The sequence below is a fragment of the Ochotona princeps genome, chromosome 19 (genome assembly GCF_030435755.1).
Source record: "Ochotona princeps isolate mOchPri1 chromosome 19, mOchPri1.hap1, whole genome shotgun sequence".
Lineage (NCBI taxonomy): Eukaryota > Metazoa > Chordata > Mammalia > Lagomorpha > Ochotonidae > Ochotona > Ochotona princeps.
The window spans coordinates 15,596,770-15,618,826 of record NC_080850.1 but is presented as its reverse complement, the minus strand read 5'-3'; the positions used below and the strand labels follow the sequence as shown (position 1 = coordinate 15,618,826).

At 41.5% G+C, this 22,057-nt stretch overlaps 1 protein-coding gene across 1 annotated transcript in view; it reads left to right on the top strand.

Annotated features, from left to right (window-relative positions):
* TTC1 (tetratricopeptide repeat domain 1) overlaps window positions 1-22,057 on the top strand; it is a 237,361-nt gene that overhangs the window by 202,260 nt on the left and 13,044 nt on the right. The window contains exons 3-6 of the mRNA XM_058677349.1: window positions 11,741-11,801; window positions 13,431-13,543; window positions 17,485-17,521; window positions 20,512-20,660. Of these exons, the coding sequence (XP_058533332.1) occupies window positions 11,741-11,801; window positions 13,431-13,543; window positions 17,485-17,521; window positions 20,512-20,660 (360 nt within the window). The remainder of the gene's footprint in view (window positions 1-11,740; window positions 11,802-13,430; window positions 13,544-17,484; window positions 17,522-20,511; window positions 20,661-22,057) is intronic.

The window sequence follows — 22,057 nt, the reverse complement described above, 5'->3', positions numbered from 1 at the left end:
TTATGACTATGTCTGCATTATATGCTATAAAGATGACAGATAGCTATTATAACTGAGGTTGGATTTTTCTTCTCTCTTTTTGAAGGCTTGTAGGAAGTGGTAATAACAATGAGCCTGGCACGGTAGCCTAGTGGCTGTAGTCCTTGCCTTGTATGCATCAGGATCCCATATGGTTGCTGGTTCGTATCCCGGCAGCTCTGCTTCCCATCCAGCTCCCTGCCTGTGGCCTGGAAAAGCAGTAAAGGATGTCCCAAAGCCTTAGGACCCTGCACCCATGTGGGAGACCTAAACGAAGAAGCTCTTGGCTTCTGATGAGCTCAGCTCTGGCCAATGTGGCCTTTTGGGAGTGAACCAGTGAATGGAAGAGCTTTCTTTGTAAATCTGACCTTCCAATAATTAATTAATTAATAAATAAATAAATAAATAAATAAATAAATAAATAAGCATTCAAAGAAGAAATTCAGTAAACCTATAGAAGGCTACTTTTAAAAACAAATTTTTAAAACAAAAAACTAAACAATCTTTTTTAGATGTATAAACAAAGCCTGTACAAGTTAATCATAAAAAAAGACCTGTACCCATTAATCAAGTGCCAGAGTGCCATTGTCACGCATTACTTTCTTTTAACTTTATGAATTCATTCTCAGAGATTACAGAAAACATGTTTGTCTTTCGGGGACTGACTGATTTCACTAATCATAACAGTTTCCAATTGTATCCATTTAGTTGCAAAAATACAATAATTCATCCTTTTTTATGGCAGAGCAGTGTTCCATAGTGTGTGTGCTACGTTTTCTTTATCTACACACCTATTGCTGAACACCTGGGTTGATCCCATAGCTTAGCTGTCATGAATTGAGCTTCTGTAAACATGGAGGTATAGATAACTCTCTCATGCTGATTTCATTTTGTGTAGATAAATTCCCAGGAGTCGGATGGCTGGGTCCTATGATAGATCTTTTTTCGGTTATCTTAGGAATCCTGTTCTTCATACTGTTCACATTATCACCAGCACTGAATTAGAGTACCTTTCCCCCACATTCTTGCCCGCATTTATTTTACCTGATTTCCAGATGAGAGCCATTCTAACTGGAGTGAGATGAAACATTGTTGTGGTTTTAATTTTCATTTCACTGATGACTGGTGAAATGAATGTTTTCTCATGTGTCTGCTAGCCATGCCTGTTAATGTCCTTCACCCATTTCTTTACTAGACTGTTGTTTGTTTTTGTTTTGTTTTATTTTGTGGTTTTTTTGAGCTTTTTATGTATCTTGGATAACAATCCTTTAACATCTTAGAGTTTGCAAATATTTTTTCCTGTTTTGTTTCCTTCTTAGTTTGATGAAATCCTGTTTACTTATTTTGTTGGATTGCCCGTGCTTTTGGAGTTTTTTTCCAAAGTCTTTGCTGACACCTATACCTTGTAGAGTGTACCTGATATATTTTCATCGAATAATTTGTTGATATCAGATCATAAATCTGTATCCTTTGATGGAGGCCATGCAGTAGGTGTGTATAACACGAGGGTGTGAAGAGAACAGCTCCCTGACTGGCAGGGCCCCGGGAGCTACCAGCTGCTTAGCAGGGCTAAGTGGATTCATCTCTGACCACCTTGACGCAGTTTTCACCCCCCTTCGCATGGGCACTCAACCACCCCACTATGTAATCTATTGAGGCATTGTCTGCCCCTGTGAGATGGCTTTTACAACCAATGTGAGCTTAAGAGTTAATGTTACTGAGGATGTCCTGGTGAGTGGGCCTTTAACTACACACAGGAGTATAATTAAGTCTGTGCTGTTTACCCATTGCCATAAAATCTGGCCCAGATATTTATCATGCTTTCTGGGGAATGGCTTGATAAGAGGAACCCTAAAAGTTATCCTGTTACTGTGACCCTAAAGGTCATTCTGCTATAACAAAGAATATAGTTACTGTGACCCTAAAGGCTATCCTGCTAAGGCAAAAAATATAGTTACTGTGGTCTTAAAGGTTAGCCTGTCCTTGCAATTCTTTAGAATATAGAAAATGTAGTTGCTTTAGTTGTTTTCATAAATTTTTAGCTAAAGGAAATACAGGGTGATTTCACTAACATCATAAAGAGATATTTTTGATTATTGTTTGATCACTTATGAAGTTGTAGAGCCTGCAGTTGTAGAGGAATGTAATGTTTATAACTTTTTGTTTTAGATCTTCATGTTTTTTCTCTCTTGATGTATTTCTCCCATTTAGTGATAGATAAGTTGAACAAGAATTGTATTAGGAGTGTATTACTGCATAAGATGTGTTGTCTACTAAGAAACTCTTGGTTGCAACGTTGGAATGGATAATGCCTTGCCTAATACTGAAACAATTTGTAGAATTGTCTTTGGAAACACTCACTCATCCATTGTAGAGTTGAAACTTAAATAGAGTAACTTAGCTCATTGCTAACTGCAATTCTTTCCGCTGTTATTTCCCTTGCTTTAACAAACTGTGTGAGCTTACAGACCTAATGGCCAACTAATGTCAATAACCCCGATCCCCATAGACCAAGGCCCCAGACCTTTTAACTCATACAAGATAGGGGTCTGGTTGATACAGATGGCGCCTAGGTTATAGCCCAGACCTGAGGAGAGCAGATGAAGACTGGCAAGCCAAGATAAGCAAGGAATGTGGAATCCTTCCTCAATCATTTCTCGGAAGTTGTAAATTGTGCCCCCCCTGAAGCTATGTTAATATGCCCCTAAGAAAAAACTTTGTACTGCTTCTGTATAAATAAAGCGGACAGCTTTCTCGCTTTGTCCACTACGATCAAGGAATCTGGTGGTCCGTCTCCTTCTTTCTCTCTTCACGCCTCATCCACGCACCCTTCCCGAGTTCCGAACCTCGGCTGGAGCTGGACTCCGGCAATCCTTGATCCATTTAGAGTTGATTTTTCTGCACGGTAGGGGTCTTGTTTCATTGTGCACGTGTACATCCAATTTTCCCAGCATTGATTGTTGAAAGGACTTTCTCCCTTGAGTTGGTTTTTAATTACTTGTCAAAAATTAGTTGACTGTTGCTGTTTGGATTCATTTCTAAGATTTCTATTCTATTCATTGGTCTTCAGGTCTGTTTTTGTACTGGGATCAGGCTGTTTTGATTACGGCTGCCCTGTAGTACTTCTTGAAGTCTGCTATTCTGATGCCTTCAGCTTTGTTTTTGTTGTTTAAGATTGCTTTATATGTTTGTGTTTCCGTATGAATTTTAACATTTTCCCCCCCTAGGTCTGAGAAGGATGCCATAGGTATTTTGATTGAAATTACATCGAGTTTAATTATTTTTTGGCAGTGCAGACATTTTGATGTTGTTCTACCAGGTTTTCCCATGTTTTGATATCTTCTTCTACTTTAATGTTTGTAAATTTTTCTTTAATGTTTTCATAAATTTTGTCATAGTGATCTCTTATAAGCTTGATTGAATGTATTCAAAGATATTTCAGTTTTTTTGCGACTATTGTGAGTAGGACTGATTTAGAAGTTCTTTCTCAGCAGGGGGATTGTTTGTGTATACAAAGGCTGTTTAGTTTTGTGTGCTGATTTTGTTTTCTGCAACTTTACCAAACTCTGCTATGAGATCCAGTAGTTTTTCGTAAGAGTCTTTTGGTTCTTCTGTATAGAAGATCATGTCATTTACAAACACAAATAGCTTAATTCCTTTCCAATTGTATCACCTTGATTTCTTTTTCTTGTCTAGTAGATTTGGCTAGAATCCTCAGGACTGCGTCGAATAGGAATGGAGAAATGTATCCTTTTCTGGTTCTGGATCTTAGTGGAAATGCCTACCATTTATGATGCTGGCTCTGAGTTTCTCATATATTGCCTTGATTGTGTTGAGGAATGTTCCTTCTGTGCCAAGTTTGCTTAAGGTTTTTTTTTTTTTTCATGAAAGAATGCTTTATTTTATTGGGATAATCATGTGGATCTTAATGTTCAGCTTGTTAATATAGTGTATCATGTTGATTTGCATATGTTGAATCATCCCTACATGCCAGGAATAAATCCCAGGTGGATATATTTTCTGATGTGTTGTTGGATTCAATTTGCTAGTATTTATTGAGAATTTTTGTATCTGTATTCATCAAGGATATCAATCTGTAGTTCTTTGTTGTATCTTCTAGTTGCTAATTAAGGTGATGCTGACCCTGTAGGAAGAGTTTGGAGGATTCTCTCCCTTTCTCTAGCTTTACATAGTTTGGGAAGATTTGGAGTTAGTAGTTCTTGAAGAGTTTGGTGGAGTTACAAGCGAAGCAGTTTGTATCTGAGTCCCTATTGCTGACCCAGTCTCCACTATAGCTATTGGTCTATTTAGATCTTCTATGTCCTTATGTCTCAGTTTAGGTAGATTGTGTAAGTCCAGAAATATACCCATATCTTCTTGATTTTCCTGCTCATTGATACATAGCTATTTGTAAAAGTTCCTGATGATTCTCTGTGGAATCCATGATTATATTTCTCTGCTCATCTTTTTTTCTGTTTTATCAAGCATTTTATTCTATGTTTTAATAAAAAAAATGTTTAACTCCCTCTCACTATTTGTCCCCAACTTGTCACAATAGCAGTTGCTCAGTTCACTGTTAGGAACTTAACTTTCTGATCATTATATTATATGGCAAGCATAGGAAAAGATAATAAACATAATATTATATAGGTATAATCATAAATATCAGTTGGAATCCTATTATTCAGGAGTAAGATCACATACTATATACATCCGTTACTTCCCAATAGCTCTTCTACTCATCCCCCCATTTTTTTTGGTTAGTTAAGCCAATGGGATATCAACTTTACTTTCTCAAAAAGTTATTCAGTCTGCTGATTGTATGGTTTTTTTGTTGTTTCAGTTTTGTTTACTTCTCTATTTTAATTTTTTTCTGTTAACCTTGAGCTGGGTTTGTTGCTGATTTCTAGCTCCTTTAGATCCATTGATAGATCATTTATTTGTTGCTCTTCTGATTTCTTGATATAGGCAGTAATTGCAATCAACTTGCTTATTAACATTGCTTTGGCTGTATTCCATAAATTTTGACATGTGCTGTCCATTCATTTCCAAGAATTTTATTTCCCTTTTGATTTCATCTGTGACACACAGTAGTGTGTTATCAGTCTCCATGGGTTTGCATGCTGTCAGATTTCTTGCATTGTTGAATTCTGACTTAATTCCGTTGTGGTCAGGTAAGATAAATGTTATGATTCCAAATATTTTTTTCCTTTTTGGTTTTCTGAGGCTTGCTTTATGGCCTAGCTTGTGATCTGTAACAGAGTAGATTCCATGAGTTTATGAAAAGAATGTGTATTCTACATCTGTGGGATTCAAAGTTCTGTAGATATCACTTAGGTCCGTGTGACTCACAATATTGATTAAGTCTGTTGATTTACTTTCTGGATAATCTGACAAAAGTGAGGCATTGAAATGCTCCATTATTATTGTAATAGAGTGTGTGTCTGCGTTTAGGTCCCTTAACAATTGACTTAAATAACCAGGTGCCCCAGCTTTGAAAGCATATGCATTGACAGTTGTCACTTCTTGTTGAATTGATCTCTTAATCACTACATGGTGACCATCTTCATCTCTATTAGTAGCTTTTGTGTTAGTCTATTTTTTTGTGTTATATCTGCTTGTTTTTCCTTTCCATGGGCTTGGAATATCTTTCCATCCTTTTACTTTGAACAAATTGATGGTCTTGTTTTTTTTTTTTAATCCATTCAGCTAGTCTGTGTCTTTTGATTGGAGAGTTTAGGACATTTGCATTGAGGGTTATTAAAGGAAAACGACTTGGCCCTGCCTTTTTTCCATAAATAGTCTTCAGTGCTTGCTTTGAATTTCCTTTTTGCCTTTACTAAAATACGTGTTTATCTTCAGATTCTTTGCTTATGGTGATTGCTATTTTCTGACTAAAGCCGTTTTTATTGCTATTTTCTGAGTGTCGTTTGTTAGGCTGGGTAGGTGATGGCAAATTCCTCTCAGTTTCTCTTTGTTTTGGAAGATGTTTATTTCACCCTCATAAAAATGATAGCTTTGTGGGATTATTGTGTTTTGGGTTGGCAGTGTGTTTGTTTTATGGCCTCGATTATGTCTCCATTCTTTCCTTGCCTATACTGATAAGAAGTCAGCTGTTAAGTCCAACTGAAGATCCTCTCAGAACCATTTTTTCTCATGGGTACATTTTGGAATCTGTGTATGTAGCTGTGGACAGCTTTACTGTAATGTGTTGTGGTAAAACTCATTTCTGATCATACCTTTTCGGAGTTCTGTATGCTTTCTGTAAGCAGATACCTCTTTCTTCATATTAGGAAAGTTTTCAGTAGTTATTTCACTGGAAAGGCCTCAATGCTATCCCTCCACACCTTCAGGAACTCCTAGGATATGTCTATTTGGTCATTTGATACTATCACATAGTTCTTGACTTAATGAGTTCTTCATTTCTAATATTTCTAATATTTCAGGTTGATTTTTCTTTAAAATTTCTCATCTGGTGGGTAAACTTTTCATTCCTCTCTTGGATATATTAATTCTTGCACCTGTTTTTCATTTTTAAATAATCCTATTTTTGAGTCCATATTTGGGCATTTTGTCAGTCTCTTCATCTTTGCCTTCTGATATTGTGATGTTGTGTTCCTTTGAGGAAGCCATGTTATCTCCATTTTTCATGTTTCTCATGTGTCTCTGCTTCATTTAGTCATTTCTACCAGTTCCAGTCTTAGTCCTCTGATAGTTTTTATCTTTGAACTGTGGCTTTGTGTTTTGGTGATATGATCTGAGTGCAGGTGGCATATTGTAGTTTGTGCCCAAGTGTGGGGTCAGAGTCCAGGGTGGTAACCTGGTTGATCCAGGGGAATCTTCTCTTTTATTGGCACAGGGGAGGCAGTGTTCTCAAGTGTTGGTGAAATCAGTATCTGACCTCTCTTACCGGGTGGCTAGAACCCCACCCTAATCTGGCACAGGCACCACACAACAGGTCTCCTGACCCTGCCACCCTCCATGCGCTATTGCACAGTGAGTTCCCACCATCCTTGTGGGTAAGACTCCCCCAGACACAGGGTGCTAAAACTCTCTTCAGTGGTAGAGTCAGCTTCGCCGGCAGAGAGCTGTGTTTCCTACTCCAACTACCTCTGGTTACTCTGCTTTAGCTGTTAAATAGGGGTGGGGGGCATGTACAGAACTCCCTTTCCCCTTCAGACCACCTGCCCCAACTCAAAGTCAGTGAGCCACTTGGCTTTATCCTTTTGTTAGAACCCCTAATTTTGAGTCAGTGCTGAGTGGCCGTTTTCTGAAGCCAGCTATTTTTGCCTTGCAGGGGAATGGTGTGCCCCTCCCCAGCAGTGACCCACCAGGTTCTTTCTCACACTTTGGCATTCCTTTGATCCCAGGGACAGAGTCAGTCATGTTTCCACGTCAGGCACTGTGTGGTTTCTCAGGGTCCTGGGATGTGACCTGCTTCTGCCACCTTTGCAGCCCACCATGTGGTGATGGTCCCTGCCGGCATGAGCTCATCTCATCTGATCACGGCTGGTGCCTCGGAGCGCCAACCTCCCGTCTCAGAGTTCTCACCTCTGTCCCTTGCTGCATCGCTGAAAATTTCTGTCAGTTGAACTGGAGACAAAGCCCTCTCATTTTCAGCAGATAAGCAGCCGATACCAGTGGGCATCACCATGTTAGGAAAAAAAAATGCTATAGGAACTGGAAGTCTCATGGGCTGAAGATATTCTGTTTAGCCCATGAAAGATGGATATTGGGGTTTTTTTTTAAGATTTATTTATTTTTATTGGAAAGTCAGATATACAGAGAGGAGGAAAGACAGAGAGGAAGATCTTCCAATAAAAACAAATAAATCTTTAAAAAAAAATTCCTAAAAAGCTTAGAGGAACTTGGTTGAGAAATCCTAAAGAACTGTGTACCTGGTGTAGGATCACTCTAAAGAAATCTTGATTTAGGGAAAAGTTGTTCCATGAAAGAGCATTCCAGACTAGGAATGTATAAGCAAAGAAATAGAATAAAGCAAAAGCATGCTAGGTTTCCTGAGACGAGAATGAGGTAAGACTGCCCTGAAGAGAGAGCTTATGTCGGGTGGCAGTGGGAGATGGGCCTGGGCAGGTTGGAATGGAAGTGTCCTGTGTAGTGTAAGGCACACAAGTCCGTGCTGACTCTATCTGTGAGAAGACTTCTGTTCTTCGTATTGTCTTGAAAAGTGAATGAGCTAATGATATACGTGACAGCAGGTAACAGGCAGTGAAGTGGTATACTGGTGTTGGTTTTACTGAATTTTGAATACCAAGCTTAGAAGTTTGGTTGTAGTAGCATCAAATCTCAGGGCTGGCATTTGGCACAGTGACAGTGATGCTGCTTGGGACACCTGTGTCCTCTGTCCAAGTGCATGAATAGCCGTTTCGGCTTCACTTCCAGTTCTGGCTTCCTGAGAATGTGTAGTACACCGAGGGGCGGCCATGGCAGCTCAGGTGGCTGCGTTGCTACAGCCGGCTGGTTTGAGTTCCTGGCTCCTGGCTTCACTTAGCCCTGTTAGAGGAATGTGGGGTAAGCCGAGGGAAAGGTCCCATGCCTCCCTCTTGGTCTCTTTGCCTTTCAAATAAATTTAAAATAAACTCCTTTCATTAAGGGCATTTTCTAATTTGAGATTTTCCTTGGCAGTACCTGTGATGATTTCTAACGCAGCGTAATGTTACTATTTCCTCCTGCGTTTTAATGGGTAGAAAGGGAGAAGTACTAAGTAAAGAACCCTTAAAAACTTTCTTTGGTTTCCATGAGAGTGATTCAAGAGCAAATGTTTGCCTGTGAGGCCTCTGGAATATGTTGAAAGGCATTGTGGAGGGGCGTGCAAGAGGGCTCCTAACCGCATTAGAAGCTTCTGTTTGTAGAACAGAGCCGGAAAAAAAAATCTGTACCTGACAGTGCAACATGATGTGTGTGCTACCAGAGCCTGCTTATGTGGACACACCTGGCACTACACCTGCCAAGACCTGTGCACTGTACCACACCTGTCCTTGGGCTCCTGTGACATTACACAGCATGCGTGTCTGTCTTCAGAGAGCGTATGCTTCTGTAGCAGAATAAACCCCTGTCTTTGTACTGAATTGAGTTAGTCTCAGCACAGCTGGGAGATGGTTCAACTTTCTCCTCAAAGTGCTATTTTTAGCCGTTTCCAAGGAGATGTTCTCCATGATATTGATAATTGCATTAATTCTCAGTCTACAGAATCTGTGGAGAGGGAAGCAGTACCTCTTCTGCAGCATTTATTTGCTCCTTAGTGTGCAGTTCAGTTGTGGTTTAATAGCCAAACAAAAATACCTTATTTAAAAAGTGAAGGTGCTTCAGAAATTCTTGGGAATGTATGTCACAAAAAATGCTGTACATGAATTTCTTTTTCTTTTGGCACCAACATAACCTTATCTTTGAATTCAGTTTTCCGTAAACTTTTAAGTGCATTTATAGTTGACCTCAGAATTATGTGTTGGAGTCCTTCTCTTTGCTAGCTCAGGTGTTAGTCCTCCTCGTTACTGAAATATGAAAAGCTTTTCTCGGGCTGGCCCTTGTCCATTATTCCTCTCTGGGAATACCTTGGGTCTTGGCTTTGCCCATTGGGATCGTGATGATAAAATTGAGCCAGAAATGGTTAGTTTCTTAAAACACACAGGCGTATGCTTCACATTCGCTTGATCTGACAGTCTGAGTGATGTTATCTGTGTTCCTAGAACATTCCTGGTGAGTTGGCTTGGAAAAAGTTATCAGTGAGAAAGCGATTTGAAATGAGAGTGAATCTGGAGGATTCCACAAGTTGCCAAAGGACAGACATTAAATTGTAATAATTTGATTAATTACTCTTAAAGGGTTTATATTTTATCAGTGTTAAAACTGGATTTGTTACGGACTTTTCTTGACTTCCCAGTGTTCAGCCCCTCTTCTTTGGAGGAATTTCCTTGTGTTGTAGTTTTGTTGAGTGGCTATATACTGTGTCCCTTCCTCCCTGCTCTTGACAGCCAAGGCATGTGGCCTATGTTTAGGTTACTGAATAGCTCTGATTATGACATTGAACATACATCAGATGAAGCAAAGATTAAGGGAATAATTAGAAAATTTTGTACTACCATTGTAACTCTATTCTAGCCAGACTTTCAAAAAAAGATACTCAGATTTTCTGCTTTTTGACTTAACAGAGCTGACTTGACTTGATACTTGTTTTCTTAGCCTCTTTTTAAAACCACCCTTTGATCCTAGGAGCCCCCAGTGTTTCCAGGAAATCTGCCTTCTTAGGGCCAGGCAGTGAGCATAGTGTGTAGAATGCTGGTTAAGACATGATCATCCCATATCAGAGTTTACCCATCTCTGTCTCCAGACACCATCTTCCTACTCATGCGAACCCCAGGAGGTAACAGTGATGGCTCAGGTGTTTGGTCCTTCCACCCACACGGGAGACCTGTTCCCAGCTCCGGTTAACCACAGCCCAGCCTTAGCTGTTGGCAGTTATCTGGGTGAAGTGAACCCGCAGATGGGAATCAGAAAGTGACTAAGAAAACTTAGTTTTGTGACTGAAGCATGAAGAGCGCAATTAGAGATTAACCAACATGGCCTTCCCCGTCCCCCTCTCTCTTACTATTCTAAAATTTAGGTAAAACTGACCCATTTTTTGTTAGATTTGCCACTTGCTGACCACCAGGGAAAGAATAACTCAGCCAAATATATGAAAAGCATTTAGATGGCCTTTATCCCAGGGAACCACGGTCACGGGCTTCCGTTCCCCATGCAGCAGAAAGTACAGGCGTGAAGGAGTGGGCTGCAGAGGAGGAAGAGTGCAGAGGAGACGGGGAAGGGGCTTTTTAAACTCTCCTTGACACAGAAGCCAAAATGGGGGTCACCTTGGCCCTTATTAGTGGGGGCCCTTATTGATATGGGTCTGTGCCTCTCACTGGTACAAGGGTAGTCTCACAGCCTGAGGGGCCTGCCAGAATTCCGCCAACCCTTCCGGGCTTGGTTGGAGGCAAACCCCGCCCTCCTCCGGTTACTGTGGTAGCCATCCAATTTCAAAATTCAATCTGTGGGGTAGGCATTGTGACCCAGTTGGATAAGCTATCAGTTGGGATGCTCACCTTCCAGTTGAAGTCCTAGGTGCTACTCTATGATGCAGTACCTACTATGGGCAGCAGATGATGCCTTAAGTGCTTCGGACCTCATGGCTCGTGGTGGAGAGGTAGATGGACTTCTTGTCCGCTGGTTACTGGTACTAGCTTGCTGATCTAGCCCTGGCGGTTGTCGGTATTTGGGGCCTGAACTAGTGGGTGAAAGGTCTATCTGTGTGTTTGCTGCTCTGCCTGTTGAATAGATGGAAGTACACCTTATTTAAAAAAAAAAAAAAAAATGTTCATTTCAAAGGCTTTGCTCTAGTGGCTCACTCCCCAAATGACTGCACTGGCTGGTGCTGGACAAGCTGAAGCCAGGAACTTCACTTGGGCCGCCCTGTGGGTGCCGGGGTCCAAGCATTTTAGCCATCTTCTGCTGTTTTCCCAGGTGCAGTAACAAGGAATTGGGTTGGAAGTGGAGCAGCCAGAACTGAAACAGGCACCCATATGAAATGCCAGTGTTAAAAGACGTGGTTTTATCTGATACATCATAATGCCAGCCACTGAAAACAAACTTTAAAAAAATTCAAGTTGCTGTTTAATAGACCTGTGTGTTAAGAAAGCTGACCTTTTAACTCTTTGATCTCTTTCAGAAAAGAAGAGAAGAAAGCACTAGATTAAAGGAGGAAGGAAATGAACAGTTTAAGAAAGGAGGTAAGATGCAATCTGGCACTGACACTACTTACCTTGCTTGCCGCAGTAAAGCAGAGTGCCCCTCCCTCACGGGGCGCAGTGCTGTAAAGACAGCCTGGTGAGCACAGCAAGGCCTAGGGAAGTCCTTTATTCATTCTCTGCTCTTTGATGTACCTTTTTCCTTGAGCGCCTTAAGTAGACAGATCTTTTTCATCCTTACTGCATTTCCTACAACTGCTTAGGAATTCAGATTCATCCACAATAATTGAGGAGAAGCTATTTAATTGTCCAGCAGCCTTTTGTCACATCTCAGAATGCACATTTCAGAAAGGATATAGGAATGAGGGGGGATATCTAGCGAGCAGTTAGGATACCTCCTTCCATGGCAGCGTTTGTAGGTTCCATTGTTGGCTCCCCTCCTGATGGCAGCCTCCTGCGAATGCACCTGCTGCAGGCATCAAGTGATAGCTTGAGAAGTGGGACTCCAGCACTCGGATGCAAGACTTGGATCTGAGTTTCTGCCTCCCGGCTCCCCGTGGCCCAACCCCAGTAGTTGTAGGTGTTACGGAGTGTACCAGCAGATGGAAGCCTGTTCTTCCTTCCTCTCCCTCTCCATTTCAAATAAATTTCAAAGCAAGGTTTAAATTGTTTGTGCAATATCATTACTGCTTTTTAATCTAATGAAACTGTATAGTTTTAATTTTGAAAAAATATATATTTGTGTCAGTATTAAATATTTCAAACCTATGGAAAGTTTTTCAAACCTGAGGGAAAAAAATGAACAAGGTGTTTTCTCTTCGTATAATTCTGCGTATGATGAAGAATACAAAAGCTTTACCAGCATTTTCTCTTTGAGTGTTTTTAGTTTAGTACTGGTTTTTACATTGCTACTTTTAGGTCTGTAAAATGTCCCTGCAGGTACTTCACAGATACTGTTTCAGCCAAATTGAGTATATGAAAGCATGAGAGTTAATGAAATTATATACAGAATTATAGAAGACTTGGGTCATGGATCCGAGTCTTATTTTTTACCCCCCTAAATTTGAAGCAAAGCAAAAATGGCAAGGCGACAAGTGCAGACCTCCTGTTTGCTTGTTCACTGTCCAGATGCCTAGGTCAGAGCTGGCAGCTGGGAAGTGAACCGAGGTCTTCGCCATGCATGGCAGGAGCCCAGTGACTTGGCTCGTCACCATTGCCTGCCAGGGTCTGCGTTAGCCGGAGGCTGGAGCTGCATGCATCTGAGTTGCTAGGTTAAATTCCCATGGCAGACCCCAAACTTCAGCCTTTTTCATCTGCTTAGTTCCTTAGCTTCCTTGGAAAGCTCTTGTCCAGATTGCTGAGCCAAATGCAAGCCAAAATGTCTTGATGTGCAAGGACACTTAAGCATTGAGGACTCTTCATTGCCAGCATGTCTAACTGTTGGTTCACAAAGTACCTTCATGAGATTGATGGCAGCCAAACCCTGTTTCTTTCAAGGAAGGGGAAAAGGGCAAGGGATTTCTACTGCTGACGTTCAACAGGCTGTAATCACTTTTTGTTTGAAAACTTTATCCTGTGAACAAAACGCTGTGCGCATTGAGATCCTATGGAATGTAGTGGGTCTGGGACAAGAGCAGATCAGGCATTCACCCTTCATCTTGTCTTCCTCAGATTATATGGAAGCGGAAAGTTCCTACAGTCAAGCCCTTCAGATGTGCCCATCCTGCTTCCAGAAGGACAGGTCCATTCTGTTTTCAAATCGAGCTGCCGCAAGGATGAAGCAGGTATGGGTGCTTGACTTTTTCTTAAGAAGCACGTAGGTTTGCATTGCTTCAGAAGGGTTAATACTTTCCAGAAACTAGTACTGAAACTTAAAGATGCTACTGCTACCTTCCCACCTTCCTGATAATATATTGATTTTTCTTGATGTAAAGATCATGGACAGAACAGTAAAATGTTCTACAAAACTTGAGTAAAATTACTGCTAATATTCTCCATTCAAGTCTCTGAATGTGTTGCAAGAAAAAAGCCTGCAAGTCTTTACTAAACTGGGGCAGGTTAGGGAAGCAAGGAGCCAAGTAGTACATGCCCTAGAAACAGCTTGCAGCAGCTTGTTTTAGGCTTCTAGAATTCTAGATAAAGATGCACAGAACATGGAAGCGCTGAATGAAACTGTAGGCTGACAGTTGTTTGTACTTAACATTCTGATTTTTTTTCTGCTAAATATTGCCACTGTGATGAAAGGCACCACCTTAATGTGAAACTGATGTCAGGAAATGACAGCGTTTTGTATTTCGAGAGGATTAAAAATGTGGTATAGAATGTACAGGGGGTGAGAGTACAAATGTATTATTTTCCTTACTGTATTGCTATTAAGGGCTAGATTTGTTGCTCACTTGTCTGATTTTCTTAGTCAACAGCCTTACTAGATTGAAGTGATGGGTTTTTGCTTTCTTTGTTTTGCTTTTAAATAACTGTTGTTTAATTATACTTACTTAATCCAGAGTACAGAGCAGGCTGTTGAAGTTGAGTTTAAGCAGTCATAAAGCTGGCTCAATATGGAGTAGAGTAGGTTTTGTTGGTTGGTTGGTTTGGTTTAGATCAGGTGTTCAGTCATTTGTCTTTGATACTGTGTAGAATTCTGTAGGGTCTCTTCTATAAGGCACTTTGGATAACTGCATTTTTTTGTTTTTTAGATTTTTTTTTTTATATGGGAAGGCAGATTTACAGTGAGGAGAGACAAAGAAAGATCTCTCTGCTGGTTCACTCCCCAAAGTGGCCGCAGTGACAGGAGCTGAGCTGATCCAAGCCAAGAACTTCTTCCGGGTCTCCCACGCAGGTGCAGGTGCCCAAGGCTTTGGGCCGTCCTTGACTGCTTTCCCAGGCCACAGGCAGGGAGCTGGATGGGAAGTGGAGCAACTGGGATATGAACCAGCACCCATATAAGATCCTGGCATATGCAAGGCGAGGACCTTAGCCACTAGGCTACTGTGCCCAGCCATCCAAAGTGAATTTTTGTGAGTGTTTACTGGTAGGAGAAAAATAATTTTAAAGAATGTGAGCCAGCATTTTGTATTCAAGAAAATAAAGTCGTTTTGGGGCCTGGTGCAGTAGCCTAGTAGCTGAAGTTCTTGCCTTGCACACGCTGAGATCCCATATGGGTGCTGGTTCATGTCCCAGCAGTCCCACTTCCATCCAGCTCCCTGCTTGTGGCCTGGGAAAGCAGTCGAGGATGGCCCAAAGCCTTGGAACCCTGCACCTGCGTGGGAGACCAGAAGAAGCTCCTGGCTCCTGGCTCCTGGCTTCAGACTGGCTCAGCTCAGGCCTTTGCGGCCACATGGGAGTGAACCAGCAGGCAGAAAATCTTCATTACAATAAAAATAAATAAATCTTAAAAGAACGCAGTTTTATGTTTTTTAAAAAATGTTAATGTATTCACAGCCAACAGAATTCACAGCCAGCAGTGCTGACAGCCAGGAGATTGTGAGTTGGTGTGTTTCCTTCTCCATCCTGGCACATGCTCCAGCTCTGGACTTTGTTGTCATGACATGGGACCAAGTTGACAATTCATGTCAGAAACAACGCACCATACACCTGTGGCTCTGGAGACTTAGCGTTGTTTGCACGTTTGCCCAGGTTATTGATAGTTCCAGGTTTGAGGATTGAGATTTTAGTCTGTTCTTGGTAAGTCTTTTCTCTGTCATGTTCAGGAGAACTCAGCTGAGCGTTGCTGGGGCACTGTGTGCTGTGCAATGAGTAGTTGGCTTGCCTAACTTACGAGATTTGAGAGCTTGCAGGCTTGTGCCATTTAATGAACCTCTTCTGAACTTCCAAGGACATGACAAGTTAACTCTTTAAAAATTTCTGAAAGGTTTGCAAAATGGGCATCCCTGAATATCCTTACCAGACTGAATGTTTTGTTTCTAGAGAAAAAGCTAATGGGAATTAGGACTGACTTTCTACCTTGATTTTAACCCACAAAGCCCCAAGGATTGGCTTTTAAATGTTAAACCAAATGTCCTAATATATTATGTAGTTTGTGGGGGGTTTGCTTTGTTTGTTTGTTTTAAAATATTTTTTACTGTCATTTGAAAGGCAGGTATAAAAGAGAGAGGCCTTGTATCTACTGGTTCACTCCCCAAATGGCCTCAATGGCCAGACCTTAACTTACCCAAAGCCAGGTGTCAGGAGCTTCTTGGTGGCTCTTCCACATTCAGTTCAAGGAGTTGGGCCATCCTCTGTTGCTTTAAATTAGGGCATAAGCAGGGAGCTGGATTGGAAGTGGAGCAGCTGGAACATGAACCAGTACCCTTATGGGATGCTGGTTCTGCAGGCAAAAGATCAACATGCTGTGCCACCATGCCAGGCCCCATATACTTTGTTTTGGATAGGTAGATTTTTCCTATAAGAGTATTATACACTTCTGTCTTTTCTTATATGTTGTATACATTTCTTAGAGGTAGAAGTATGTATATAAAAGTAAAAATTAATAAAGTAAGTTTTGACTTTTTTTTTTTAAATATAGCATGCTACTTGGGAGAATAACACTTGAAGCAGCAGATAGCAGCTGGGTACCCTGAGGTGTTATTTGATGATGAACCTTAAAGAAAGGTTTCTGCAGTGAGACAGCACAGTTCCTTGATTAAAAGAGCCGATTAGTGATAGGTTGTGCTAGTTTCTGTGGGTGCAGCAGTGCCACCACAACAGTTGTACAAATTTTGCAGACTTTTCCTGCTGCTTTCTCAGGCCTGTTAGCAGGCAGCTGGATCAAAAATGCAGTAGCTAGGGCTTAAACTGGTGCCCATGTGGGATGCCAGCATAGTGGGCACTGGCTTAACCATTTATACCACCAGGCTGGTCCTCCGTTGAAATTTTAATAGATGGATCGACTGTGTGCCATTTGGAAGCTACAGTATAGTTGGTGTTTCCCAGATGACTGTGGAACACTTTTTGTTTGGTTTATAAATGTGCACACAGCATAAAACTGATCATTTAAACTGTTCTTAAAGTACTCAGGTCAGTGGCATTAAAGGATTTTAAAACGTTAATGCAGCCATCTCACCACTAGCTTTTCCAGCTCTGGTGTGCCCCTCAGTCATTAATAGTCATGCTCCAAAAATTCTCATTCAAAAAAAGAGCTAGAAGGCACCCTACATAACATTCCATCCAGCATGTTCGTTTTTTAGATAAGCAACTGATTCGTTGAGAAGGAAAGTAGCAGGACTAACGTTAGACAACAGCGTAGTGTCAGAGTTGGGACCAGAATCGACTGTGCTAGCCATTCTTTTCCATTGTCATACTGTTAGATTCAGTAAGTGAAGCTAGTTACATATTTATTTGCTGGAGTTTTTTGGGGTTTTTTTTTTTTTTTTTTTTTTTTTTTTTTTTTCATTTTTGTTTCACCGAAGGCTTAAATTAAGGTTTATGACTGAGGCAGCATGACAAGATGACCTAACTGTACTGCTGCTGGGAGATGTCACTTTGAGTATTTCAGTATATTGATCACAGAGTTTTCTATGTATCAGACACTTTTCGAAAGAAACTGCATGCTAATGCCATTACCAGGAAGTTTTCAAGCAGAACCATTTCTGTATTTTGAATTTCATTCTGGAAGTGGTACATTTTTTTCGTATAATTTTTTCAAAAGTATTCTGTGTTTCCATAATCGGTTATTAGTAACGAGATAAAGACCAGTGATGCACATTAACATTATGTTTCTTTTTAGGACAAGAAAGAGATGGCCATCAGTGACTGCAGCAAAGGTACCTTTTTTTTTTTTTTCTTACTGAATATTAGCATACATCAGCTGGATAAAAAAGATGCAAGGGCTTTTGGTCAGATAAACATTTGTACCTGGGTACACTTCCTCTCGGGTTTATAAAGAAGCAGTGTGTTCACACAGCCTGGGAGGCAGCAGGTAATAGCTCTGGTAACTGTGGCCCTGACATCCCCATGGAGACCAGGGTGGCGTTCTTGCCACCTGTCCCAGTCTGGCTGCTGCTGCTACCAACATTTAGAGGAAGAGGCAGTTGACGGGGCAGGTGTGTGGGTGTGTCTGCCTGCCTGCTTCTGGGGGTGTGTGTATGTGCGCGGTTCTGCAATGTCCAAGTCTGGGTTAGGCTTCCTTCCCTACCTTCCCTTCCAGGTTTCTCATGTGGTTGACAAGGTCCAAGTGCTTGGGCTGTTTTCAGCTGCTTTCCTAGGTACATTAGTAGGGAGCTGGATCTGAAGTGAAGCAGTCAGGACTGAAGAACCAGCACCTGTTTGGGATGTCGGCTGCACAGACAGAAGTTAACCCATGTTGTGGCAGTATTTGACCCAGCAGTCAAGATGTCACTTGGGAGTCCTACCCCATATCATTATGCCTGGGTTCAGTTCTTGCCTCTGCTTCCAGCTCCAACTTTGTAACACTCATCCCAAGAGTCAGTTGGTAACTGAGGTGCTCTGGTCCCTAAAAGCTATTTGGGAGACTGAAATTGAATTCTGAGTTCTAGGCTTTCACCTGGACCAGCCCCAGGTGTTGCAGGCATTGGGGGAGTTAACCAGTAAATAGAACATCTCTTCATCTCTCTCTCTTCCTTCAGTTTCAAAGGAAATGAAAAAGTATTCTTTGCTTATTTATTATTTTTTCCTCAAGAAATTATGTTAATAAGATGAAACAAAAGGAATGTATTCATAACAATACAAGTAAATATCTGTGTGCTCCAGGTCCTGTCTTCAGCTCTGACCTGTGGTCTCGAGTCCTGTATCCCATTACATAGATGTCACTGTTTCTTGGAGATATGGAAAGGAATATGTTATTTAACATGGCCAGACCTCATAAACACACATAACTCACAGTTTCTTACATTCTAATAAATGGCATTACCACCCCTTCACTCACTTAAACGTTTGGAATCATTGCTAATTGTTTTCTTTCTCATATTTCACATGGCTGGTTGATTAGCAGTGCATATGGGGTCACATGCAAAGGTGTGCACTTGATCTGACTTCCTCCTTCTACCTCCACTATTGCACCTTAGTCCCAGCCAACATCACCTGTTGTCTGGGCCGTGGCAGCAGCCTCCCAACTGATCTCACTGCTTTTGCTCTTGCCCCGCCCACTGCAGCCAGAGCAGATCTTGAAAAATGTGAAACAGATCCTGTTTTAAACTTACTTGAAGGGCTTAGCGGTGTGGCCTAGTGGCTAAGGTCCTCGCCTTGATCCCATATGGCCGCTGGTTCTAATCCCGGCAGCTCCACTTCCTCTCTATCTCTCCTCCTCTCAGTATATCTGACTTTGTAATGAAAATAAAATAAATCTTAAAAAAAAAAAAAAAAAAAGTTGCTGCACTCACACAAACTTATAAAAAAAAAAAAAAAAACTTACTTGAAGATCTTCCAGTGACTGCTCATCACACATATAAAATAGTAGGTGCTACATACATGTTTTCTAGTGGAAAAAATAAACAGCCCAAAGCGCAGTAGGAGGAACACAGTATACTGTGACAGCACACGGCAGTGGGTTACTAGAGGCTAGATAAAGGAAAGGGCGGCATAGACCAGTGACGTCACAGTGCGGAAGCATGAGTAGTTGTTGAAGGGACAGTCGGGGTTTAGCTGGGAGTATAGTGTCGTAAGTTAAAGCCTGGGAAATGAGAATGATGGACTCTAACCAGAAGACAGCCCTCAGCTCTTGAATTTGTACCTTCAGAATTTCTCTTGCTTATTCACTGTGTACTTGACCTTTATGTTCTGGACTATCCCAGACTGGGTAGAGGACGAGTAGGCAGATGCTGGACTTGGTAGAGTCCGTGTTGAGCAGTCTACACCCCCAAACCTATACAACATGCCTTCTGTGCATATACAACCTGCAAGCTAAGAATTTTTTTGCTGTTTAAAGAATTTTTTAAAGCAAGAATTTTATAATATAAATGATATTTCCTTGCTTAGTTATCAATTCTGTTCCTTAAAACAGAGCTGACATTGTAAGCTATGCCACAGTAATGAATTCTAAAATTAAAAGAAAGTTTTAAAGATTTGTTCTTTGCTGAAAATTCTTTTTTTCTAGGGTATATAAAAACAGGCAGTTTTTCCTTTTTTTAAGATTGATTTATTTTATTGGAAAGTCAGATTCACAGAGAGAAGGAGAGACAGAAAAGATCTTCCATCCACTGGTTCACTTGCAAGTGGCTGCAATAGCTAGGCTGAGCCAATCAGGAGCCAGGAGCTTCTTCCAGGTCTCCCACGTAGGTATAGGGTCCTAAGGATTTCCCAGGCCACAGAGAGCTAGAAGGGAAGTGGAGCAGCTGGGATACAAACTGATGCTCATATGGGATCCTGGGGAATACAAGGTGAGGTTCTTTAGCCACTGGGCTACTGTACTGGGCCCACAGGCAGTGTGTTTTTAAGCAATGATCTTTATATTTTAAATGGTTGCAAATCAAATCAAAAGAAAACTATTTCATGGTAATCAAAAGTTATTTGAAATTCAGATCTCAGGGTCCATAAATGATTTCACTGGAGCACGGCCCTGTTTATTTGTGTCTGTACCGGGTCCTCATGCAGAGATGGTCTGTCCCACAAAGCCTCACCTAGGGCTGCTGTGCCCTTTTCAGAAAAAGGTCACTGACCTCAGGTACCTTGGCAATGACTCTTCCTTTGATACTCTGGAAGGATGTTTGGTGAAAGAATTCAAAATCGAAGGTTTGTACACCCTTTTTCTTGTTAATAACAATGATTTGTTCTCTTTTTTTTTTTTTTTTTCTTACAGCAATTCAGTTAAACCCCAGCTACATCAGAGCAATATTGAGGAGAGCAGAGTTGTATGAGAAAACAGACAAGTTAGATGAAGCCCTGGAAGACTATAAATCTATACTAGAGAAAGATCCATCAGTGCATCAAGCAAGAGAGGCTTGTATGGTAAATGGATGCTTCTAAAAACACTTTTTCTTGTATTCTCTGTGTTTAGTGACTCTTACATCTTTTGGGGCTCAACTAGATCCCGTTGCAGTGCTTTTGAAGAGCTTACCAAAGTGGATGGGCGGGCACGTGTTTGTGGCTCAGCAGGTTCCATGCCGCTTGGGATTCCCGTATCCCATGTCAGAACACCTGAGTCAAGTCCTGACTACTGCACGCGTGCAGGCCAGGCTTCTGTGTGCACCGAGGCCCTGAGGCTGCGCCCAGCCCCTGCCTTCTGCTTGGCCCAGCCCTGCCGTGGTAGCCATTTGGGGAGGGAGGGAACCATTGGAGAGATCTCTGTCTCTTTGCCTCTCCCTCACCCGGCCACCATCACTCTGCCTTTCAGCTAAATCAATCTTTGTCTTTTCTTAAAGGTAGGTAGGTAGGTAGGTAAAATGAAAGATCTTTGAGGTGGTGACTGCAAACCCCCAGTGATTAGGCACTGTTGAATCTTTGTTATAACAAGAGCATGTGTAAGCTTTGAATCTCTGGACCTGTCAAGAACTGTCACTTTATTGTTAGATTAGGAAGATCTTGTCCACTGTTGTATAGTTTAGTCTCAAGTGACTTTCTGTAGTAGAGATAACAAACTTAACAGGATTTTTAAATTTTATCTGAAAGGTAAATTTACAGAGAGAAGGAGAGACAGAGAGAAAGCTCTTCCATCCACTGTTTAACTCCCTAAATGGCTACAATGGCCAGAGCTCAGTGATCTGAAGCCAGGATCCAGGAGCTTCTTCTGAGTCTCCCACACGGGTTCCAGGGCCCAAGGCTCATGGAGGCTTAGCATGCTATACCACAGCACTGGCCCTACAAGCTTATGGCTTTCTTCCATTTTTTTTTTTTTAATTAGGTTACCAAATTTCTTTTTTTATGATATGCCCAGCACATTTCTAGTTGAATATATCCCAAGATAACATTATATTTGTTTTAAAAAGTGGTTCTTGTTATTGGTACTGTAAATCTGTGTTTTCCTTTGTTTCTTTTGATTTGGAAAAGATGCTTCATCAGCTGATTCTCTCCCCAAATACCTGCAGAGCTGAAGCCGGCCCAGGCTGAACCCAGGAGCCAGAGAGTCTTGTCCAGGTCTCCCGAGTTGATGACAGGGACCTGGTAGTTGCTTCTTCACCCGCTGCCTTCCGGGAGTACATTACCAGGAAGCTGAAATCAAAGGCAGAATCGCGACTCAGATTGAGGTGCTGGGTGTCTCGAGCAATGTCTCAGTGCTGCACCAGCTGCCTGCTCCCATACTGCCAGTCTTGCTGCTTCTAAACCGTAGCATTTTTTTTTTCTGAGCTGTAATTAGGTAAATGATACTGATTCCACTCCTGATTCCTCTACCCCCTTTTAAAATAGTT